This window comes from Oncorhynchus mykiss, chromosome 27 (assembly GCF_057628025.1).
Source record: "Oncorhynchus mykiss isolate SJ-2025 chromosome 27, ASM5762802v1, whole genome shotgun sequence".
NCBI classification, from domain to species: Eukaryota; Metazoa; Chordata; class Actinopteri; order Salmoniformes; family Salmonidae; genus Oncorhynchus; species Oncorhynchus mykiss.
This window is the reverse complement of record NC_143048.1, coordinates 8,490,179-8,500,000: the sequence shown is the minus strand read 5'-3', so window position 1 is coordinate 8,500,000 and position 9,822 is coordinate 8,490,179. Positions and strand designations below refer to the sequence as shown.

The 9,822-nt window shown below is 43.1% G+C and overlaps 1 protein-coding gene across 4 annotated transcripts in view; it reads right to left on the bottom strand.

The window, feature by feature from the left end:
• Positions 1-5,839, bottom strand: part of LOC110507446 (transmembrane protease serine 4) — a 16,598-nt gene extending 10,759 nt beyond the window's left edge. The window contains exon 1 of one of the 4 annotated variants that reach the window (XM_036964695.2): positions 5,635-5,839. Coding sequence is in view for 1 of the 4 variants with exons in the window: in XM_036964692.2 (XP_036820587.2) it covers positions 3,017-3,022 (6 nt within the window). In the remaining 3 variants the exon portion in view is untranslated. Of the gene's footprint in view, positions 653-3,016; positions 3,671-5,634 lie in introns of those variants that run through there. The other 3 variants (XM_036964692.2, XM_036964696.2, XM_036964693.2) reach the window with 3 other exon arrangements.
• Positions 5,840-9,822: the final 3,983 nt, after the last annotated feature.

The following is a 9,822-nucleotide window of genomic DNA, read 5'->3' as shown; positions in this document are numbered from 1 at the left end:
CTTCGGAGAAAAGGGGAAGTGAGATATACATATACTGTTCATTTAACTGACTACAATCTGAAACAGTTAAAGACACTCCCCTGGGGTCACATTTTGTTGTTTGCCCTAGCACTACACAGCTGATTCAAATAACCAACTCATCATCAAGCGTTGATTTTTGGGGGGGAATCAGCTATATGGTGCTAAAGCAACAAAAAAAACAAGACCTACTGTAATTTTTTTACCGGACTGGCTTTTCAAATACGGCTTGACGTGTAGCCTACACCTTTTGTTGGAAGCAGTAACTCCCCATTGCTGATTTATATGTATCTAGGCAAGGGTCGATAACTCGCTAACTGCTGCTTTGCGGTCTGATCTGAAAAACGCGTTCACTCGCCGGTGATTGAAACGCCGCTCGCGGGCTACACCCACCAATTTAAATCTTCCCCATTGCGCTCTAGCTGCCACAAAATCAAAGACTCAATCTTGCAACGTTAGACTTGTTCTGGTTTGGTGCATTGAAGGGTGTCTGATATAATGTTGATTCGATCACCGGGGGAAAAAAAGTCGATCTATAATATAGTGAAAACTAATAAGGAGAACTCAGTGAAGTTCAATCGCTTGGGTCTGTTTCTGCGCTACATGGCATTTCCTCTGTGCGGTGGTCCTGCAGGAGGTTCGCGGCCGCGAACGCGCGCAATTTAGAGGGAACAGTGCTCACTGTGTGTAAGTGTTAATTTGAATCACACACACAGAGAGAGAGAGGGAAAGAAAGATCCTGTATGATTTGCATGAGTCATGGAGATGCTGCTGGTTGGTGGAACTCTCCACGTAGATGTAGGAACTAATCTAGGTCAACTAATCTAGGTCAATATGAGCAGGATAGAAAGAAAGAATGGATGGGAGAGTACAGAGGTGGGAGAAGAGGAAGGTCAGCCAGTTCAACTTGAAATGTGACTATACACATCTCGGAGCTGACAGCTGACTGACCAGTACCAAACACAACCGAAATACCTGCAATGTTTCATCAAAGTTGACCAGCAATATACATACAATACATAGCAAACTATCGAAAATAGGGACTCCGAGTGATTTGTAGACCACATAAAAACTATAGGTCACTAACTGCAGGCCGCACACATTCATTTGCTCAAATATATTATTTGAGGATCGCCTACTTTGCAACAAGATATCTAAAAACAACATTATATAATTACAGAGACACAACTCGAACCTGAATCACACAATCCATCTCAATGACCTCAGTGCAAGAATTCACTGAGAGAGAGAGAGAGAGAGAGAGAGAGAGAGAGAGAGAGAGAGAGAGAGAGAGAGAGAGAGAGAGAGAGAGAGAGAGAGAGAGAGAGAGAGAGAGAGAGAGAGAGAGAGAGAGAGAGAGCGAGAGAGAGAGAGAATGCAAATGTCTATGCATGTGTGAGGGAGCGAGACAGAGGTGTGTTCAGGTCGTTTGGCACATGCAGAATAGTAAACAATGGGACTAGACCCAGTTTGCATTGAGAAAGCATCTTGGGAGGCAGAACTGGCTCACAGAAGGTTTAACCGATAAAATCAATTGACATGTTTCACTTTAGTGTATAAAAAGGTGCTCTCTCTTCATTGTGGATTGTATTTTAGAGTGCCAGCAGCTTACCACCCTACATACCACTGCTGGCTTGCTTCTGAAGCTTAGCAGGGTCGGTCCTGGTTGTACCCTGGATGGGAGACCAGATGCTGCTGGAAGTGGTGTCGGAGGGCCAGAAGGATGCACCCTTTCCTCTGGTCTAAAAAATAATAATTTCCCAATGCCCCAGGGCAGTGATTGTGGACATTGCCCTGTGCAGGGGGCTGTCTTTTGGATGGGACGTGAAACAGGTATCCTGGCTAAATTCCCAATCTGGCCCTCATACGGTCACCTAATCATCCCCAGCTTACAATTGGCTCATTCATCCCACTCCTCTCCCCAGTATCTATTGAGGTTGTTGCTGTAAATGAGAATGTGTTCTCAGTCAACTTACCTGGTAAAAGCAACAAAAATAAATATAATTTTTTTTTAAACCAAGAAAGACCTTTAGAGAAGCACTTGAGTTATAATCAAAGGCAGGGTTCTCCAACAACACATATTTGCATGATCACACACAGGCATACATACACACACAAACGCACACCAGTTTCCTACACAAACTGAACACTGGTCACTTAGCATTTCTGCCACCAACGACAGATGTGTACAATCACAAGAACCCTAATCTATGTCTATTTCCCACTTTTACACTACCGGTCCAAAGTTTTAGAACACCTACTCATTCAAGGGTTTGTCTTTTTTTGTTGTTGCTATTTTCTACATTTTAGAATAATAGTGAAGACATCAAAACATCACCTTTTCCATATTGACTGACCTTCACGTCTTAAAGTCATGATGGACTGTTGTTTCTCTTTGCTTATTTGAGATGTCCGTGCCATAATATGGACTTAGTCTTTTACCAGATAGGGCCATCTTCTGTATACCACCCCTTACCTTGTCACAACACAACGGATTGGCTCAAAGGCTTTAAGAAGGAAAGTAATTCTACAAATTAACTTTTAACAATATTTTGGTTACTACACGATTCCATATGTGTTATTTCATAGTTTTGATGTCTTCACCATTATTCTACAATGTAAAACCGTTGAATGAGAAGGTGTTATAAAACCTTTGACTAGCAGTGTAGAACTCACAAAAATGTGATATTGTCAGCAGAAACACAGTAATACTAACATGGTAACACTTTCAAATGCACTTGAGGATCGCTTGCTTTGCAAGGGACTATTTGCATGTATAACAATTGTTCACTAAACACACAGACCGTACATTTATTACACAGGTAAACATGGGCATGGTATCCCAAATGTTTTCCCTAAAGTCCCATCACTGTCATCCTGTAAACCACTGCTGTACGAGTCCACAGTAAGAGCTGAGTGACAGGTGACCGATACTACTCCACAAGTGAATAGCCTGATCCCCTATTTTCCCCAGACTGTAGTCTCCATCTCTACTCACATCCATGGTGCAGAAGTCCCCTCTCAGCTGGCCCAGATCACAGGGTACAGAGGATGCACTGCCCTTCGGTCTCTGGAGCAAGTAGAACTCCCTTCAACAGTCTCTCCCTTCCCCTTCGCCTTGTGCCTTCTCTCCCTCTGCTTCTGAAGTTCTACCTCTCACAACTCTGTGCCGGTCCGTACGGTTATTCTCTCTCCCTGTCTTTCTCTCTCTCGTCCTTCTCCTACCCTATTCGTTGTCTCTCAATTCACAGGCAGTGGTACTTAATCTATCATGCAGGCCGCCTAACTTGTCCGGCTGCGGTGAAAATCTGCTGCTGTATTAATGACTGCCGGTGTGTTTCTGTGTGTATCCGTGCTGCTGAAATCCACATGGACTTGTTGTGGATGACCCAGCCCCTGCTGACAAAACAACACCAAACTAGTATCTGTAATAGGACACCTAATGCCTTGGTCTCTCTACCTGCATACTTTCTCTCTCTCTCTTTGTCTCTCTCTCTCTTTCTCTCATTCTCTCTCTCCGTCTCATTCTCTCTCTCTCGCTCTCTCTCTCTCTCTCTCTCTCCTCCCACAAACAGCCTTTCCTGATTCGGTGGATCCTTGTAGCTCTAGCGCTGTCCTTTTCAGTTCTTCTACCTCTCGTTCATGAATGTATGAGAAAAAAACACACACACAGGAACAGTCACACGAGCACAGACTGACAAACACGCACGCACGCACGCTCGCACACACACACCATTCAGGTCAGGTCGTGGGCCAGTCCTGTCTTGTTGGTATCAGTTGGAGCGCCAGTCTGGCGTCGCTGAGCCAGAGGACATATGCTTCTTAACCCAGGAATGGGATACGTGATCACAATAATATTTTGGGGACAGAAACTGTCTATACTGTAACTCCTCTTTTTTGAAACCCTCCTCACTAGGGGTTTTGACAGTCATATTGCTAAAAGCTTGCTACAATACCCACTACCCCACCCCCCACCCCTCAGGCTATATGTGGTACATGGAGGAAATTCCTGTAAATGTTTGGATTGTGCCAGTGGAGTAAAGGATCGGGCAGTTTCCTTGTACTGGATTCTCAACATTTCTTTCCTTCCAGTCAATGGTCAACAATACAGTAGGTCCACTTCTCTTTGATTTCAACTAACGGCCCCATGACATACTGTTAGTGATTCATAACTCAATAACCTACTTTCCTATATGCCAGATTTGAACCATGCTGAATTGCTAGACATTTTCGAGCTAGTAACAAATGATCTCTTACTTCAATAAAGATCTGTGGCTTTGTAGCAAATCTTATTAAAAAAGGATAGAGTAGTTATACCGGAGGTATACAATGTAGTCAAGTAGTCAACACAGTAAAAACAGTCTATGCACGTGCAAATTGCCTGGTTTACTTTGCAGAACCTATGTGGTTTTGTGTTGTCCGAGCACTATATATATATATATGAGAGAGAGAGAGAAGGGGGACAGGATAAAAGAGATTGGTCCTCTGTTGAGAACAGAAGCTGATTGTAATCTATGATGATCCAAATTGTTAAGGGCTATGACCCCTGACTGTCTCACCACGCTACTTCTTCCCTCTTCAGAACGAGGAAGTGATGCAGTTGCCGAGATTTCTATTGGTTTTAAAGTTCACTAGGGCATGGCCTCCTTTAATGAGCCTGACTCCCTGCCAAGATATCTATTGAATAATACATTCATAATATTATTTTTATTGAACCTTTATTTAACTAGACTAGTCAGTTAAGAACAAATTCTTATTTGCAATGACGGCCTAACCCGGGCCAAATCCTTACCCGGACCACACTGGTCAAATTGTGCGCCGCCCTATGTCAGCAATAGATAACAAATGGGTGATACACAGTACAGTGTAATCAACATATTGCCATTAATTGTCCAGGTTATTGTCACCCACCAATGTGACTGAAATGTTCAGACGCTGAAAAAGAGAGTGTGGAAGGAGGGAGACCGAGATAGTGAGTGAGGGATTCGTAAAACAAACGTGTGAAGGAAGAAAATAGAGATTTGAACTACAGCAATGACACAATCTGTCAAACTATAGCTCCTTTCACTGTCAAAAATCCCCTCCTCTCCATCACAACAGACACACTTTCCATGAGGTTGATTCGTGGGGCGTTGGGGGTGCATTTTTCAAGGACACTATGTACGCATAGTCTGTACTGGACTGTCTGAGAGGGGTTAAATATTAACCATACTGATACAGCTGAACTAATGTTACCCTCGGTGCTCAAGTTAAATCTGTGGAGTTGTTTATTGTTGTATCCCAATAAACACAATGCCTAACCTTGAGTATCTCACAAACAGTATTTTGGATCTCATTGCAAGTTCATTTTGAAAGGGGGCATTGACCAACCTATTACTGCGGATAATATTAGCGATCTGGCCTGGCTTCTGTTAAACAGACACACCAAACTTGATGAGGTTCAACAACCGTTTAACCCCTTGGATGCTGTGTAACAGCTCGTTCAATCTCAAGACTGTCATGTAGAAAGAAGGTCAAGTCTGCACAAGCAATGGTGCCCCCCACGTGATTTCGTGACACTAGCATACTCAACAATACAATGTGACAACATTAACATGACCAAAATGTGTCACTTACATGAGGTTAACCAGTCGTTTTCAATCCCAGAATCTAGCCTCTCTTCCTGCTTCCTTCCCTCTCTCTCGGTTTGAAGTGTTGCTCAAGCCTGCCTCCCTAGGGAGCAGACTTCACAATATTCATTTAATGTGATCCCACTTCTCTCTCTCTCTCCCCTCTGTTTTTTTTTTTTTTTGGCTTGGTTGAATGAGAACGAGTCCAGGGAAATGATTAACATATTCAGACTAGTTTCTGGTCAGTATGTTGTGTCGCCTCACTCTCACATTACCCACCACCTGTGTCTGTGTGCTAGAGGTATTCAATATAAGGGGTATTCAATATAAGGGGTATTCAATATAAGGGGTATTCAATATAAGGGGTATTCAATATAAGGGGTATTCAATATAAGGGGTATTCAATATAAGGGGTATTCAATATAAGGGGTATTCAATATAAGGGAACAGTTCGTTATTCATGTTATTTAACATCAAGGCTAAAATAGATAACATAGGACTTTGTGTGTTATATACGGTGCATTCGGAAACTATTCAGACCCCTTCCCCTTTTCCACATTTTGTTACGTTACAGCCTTATTCTAAAAATGTATTATAGTTTTTTTTTCTCATCAATCTACACACTATTTCCCATAATGACAACATGAAAACAGGTTTTTAGACATTTTTGCACATTTATTAAAGATAAAAAAAACAGACACCTTATTTACATAAGTATTCAGACCCTTTGCTATGAGACTCGAAACTGAGCTCCGGTGCATCCTGTTTCCATTGATCGTCCTTGAGATGTTTCTACAACTTGATTGGAGTCCACCTGTGGTAAATTCAATTGATTGGATGATTTGGAAAGGAACACACCTGTCTATATAAGGTCCCACAGTTGACAGTGCATGTCAGAGCAAAACCAAGCCATGAGGTTGAGACAGGATTATGTCACATGACAGCACACTGGAGTCTGCCAAAAGGCACCTAAATGACTCTCAGTCCATGAGAAACAAGATTCTCTGGTCTGATGAAGCCAAGATTGAACTATTTGGCCTGAATTCCAAGAGCGACGTCTGAAGGAAACCTGGCACCGTCCCTACGGTGAAGCATGGTGGTGGCAGCATCATGATGTGGGGATGTTTTTCAGGGACTGGGAGACTAGTCAGGATCGAGGGAAAGATGAATGGAGCAATATACAGAGAGATCCTTCATGAAAACCTGCTCCAGAGTGCTCAGGACCTCAGACTGGGGTGAAGGTTCACCTTCCAACAGGGCAATGACCCTAAGCACACACCTAAGACAATGCAGGAGTGGCTTTGGGACAAGTCTCTGAATGTCCTTGAATGGCCCAGCCAGAGGCCGGACTTGAACCCTTTCGAATATCTCTGGAGAGACTTGAAAATAGCTGCGCAGTGACGCTTTTCATCCAACCTTACAGAGCTTGAAAGGATCTGCAGAGAAGAATGGGAGAAATCAAATCAAATCAAAATTTGTCACATGCGCCGAATACAACAAGTGTAGGTAGAGCTTACTGTGAAATGCTTTCTTACAAGCCCTTAACCAACAGTGGAGTTCAAGAAGAGTTAAGAAAACATTTACCAAATAGACTAAAGTAAAAAATTGTAATAAAAAGTAACACAATAACATAACAATAACGAGGCTATATACAAGGGGTGCCGGTACCGAGTCAGTGTGCGGGGGTACAGGTTAGTTGAGATAATTGGTAGGTAGGGATGAAGTGATTATTTCTAGATAATAAACAACGGGTAGCAGCAGTGTACAAAACAAATGGGGGGGATCAATGTAAGTAGTCCAGTGGCCGTTTAATTAATTGTTCAGCATTCTTATTGGTTGGGTGTAGACGCTGTTAAGTAGCTTTCTGGTCCTAGACGCTCTGGTACCGCTTGCCATGTGATAGCAAAGAAAACAGTCTATGACTTGGGTGACTGGAGTCTCTGACGATTTTATGGGCTTTCCTCTGACGCCGCCTACTATATAGGTCCTGGATGGCAGGAAGCTTGGCCCCAGTGACGTACTGGGCCGTACGCACTACCCTCTGTAGCGCCTTACGGTCAGATGTTGAGCTGTTGAAATACCAGACGGTGATGCAACCGGTCAGGATGCCCTCGATGGAGCAGCTGTAGAATGTTTTGAGGACCCGGGGAGCCATGCCAAATCTTTAGTCTCCTGAGGGGGAAAAGGTTTTGTCGTGCCCTCTTCACGACTGTCTTGGTGTGTTTGGACCATGATAATTCTCAAACTCAAAGGAACTTGAAACTCTCAACCCGCTGCACTACAGCCCTGTTGATGTTAATGGGGGTCTGTCCGGCCTGCCTTTTTAGTCCACGATCATCTCCTTTGTCTTGCTCACATTGAGGGAGAGGTTGTTGTCCTGGCACGACACTGCCAGTTCTCTGAACTCCTTCCCTATAGGCTGTCTCATCGTTGTTGGTGATCAGGCCTACCACTGTTGTGTTGCCAGCAAACTTAATGATGGTGTTGGAGTTGTTCTTGGCCACGCAGTCTTGGGTGAACAGGGAGTACAGGAGGGGATTAAGTACACACCCCTGAGGGGCCCCAGTGTTGAGAAACTAACCAAATACAGGTGTGCCAAGCTTGTATCGTCATACCCAAGAAGACTTGAGGATGTAATCGCTGCCAAAAATGCTTCAACAAAGTACTGAGTAAAGGGTCAATACTTATGTAAATGTCATATTTCATTTTTTTATTTTTAAAAATTTGCAAACATTTCTACAAACCTGTTTTTGATTTTTCATTATGGGGTATTGTGTGTAGACTGATGAGGGGTGGGGGGACTATTTAATTCATTTTAGAATAAGGCTGTAACGTAACAAAATGTGGAAAAAGATCTGAATACTTTCCAAATGCACTGTATGTTGTGTGTCTTTTCTTAACTTACATTTCTTTAATTGTTGACGGGAACCAGTTCATAGAAATCATTCATCATACAACCTAGGTTTCATGTGTCTTTCAACCCACCTTTCTCCATTATTATTGTACGTCTTACCAAAACTTTTCCTTCCTGGTGTGATGTAAACCCCTATTGTCCCTTACTGGCAGCCTTACCCAGAAATGAGGCAGAAGGGGAAATGCTCTGACGATTAACATGTAGCCTAAGCTTCTTCCTGAGGGGAACTCTTCCCTCGTTCTCAAGCTCATCTCTTCACCCTTCCATCCCTCTTTTCTACATCTATGCTCCTACTGTGCCCGACTAAGCAGCTCATATTGGTAGAGACAGCTGTTACACGCAGTGATTGTAATGGATAATACAGATACACAAAGGCAATAAACATAAAATCATATGAATGACTTTTTTCCAACTCTTTCCCATGATGTTGTGCAAGGATTACTCAATCATTTGGGCCGTGTCTGTTTGTGAGTAGTGATTCACATGCAGAAGGAAAAAGGTGATGATTACACAGCATAGAGGCTGATTCTCAAGAGCTTAATGGGTTTGGTGAGTCGGGGTTTGTGACACAAAGTTTCTGTGAAGACATAACTCAGAGTTAAAAAACAACATCTTAGGTAAAAACCAAGCTCATGAACACATGTATGAAATGTATTTGGGAGGCCCAAAATGCCTGTGTGTGTCTGTTCAGCATTGGAACCTAAAACCCTCTCCTCCTTGGGAAAACCCTCATACATACGTACGTTCCAATAATCTATCATTTCTCCCCTTCGTGGGTTTGACAGGAAATGACAGGTATATGGAAACTCCCTTTAGCCCAGGCTTACGTCTATGCAATGCTTTTAACTTTGTGGGGCGTAGTGAACAATTGCACACTTCAGGAGAAAGGAGAGATTATTGGGATGCCATCATGGAAATTCCAGCATCAAATCACAGATGAACGTGCACAACACGCAGTTTCACTATCAGCAGACTGGGAGTCCCCCACTTACCGGTGGAAGGTATAGAGCTGAGTGTCAGGCCGACCATTGAAGCCTGTTGTCAACAGAGTGGGCAATGAACGACACATAATTCTGCTCTGCCCTTAAGACCAGGGGCACAACTTTCACTGGGAACGGAGGCAACATTTCACCCCCCCCCAGTTTTATCATTGGAATGTGATACAAAACGATTGGGTAGGCTGTTTGAAGTGTTTATCGACTGGATAAAAAATATATATATATATATAATTATTCCCCCCCCCCCACCTTCTAAAACCAAAGTTGCGCCCCTGCTTAAGAC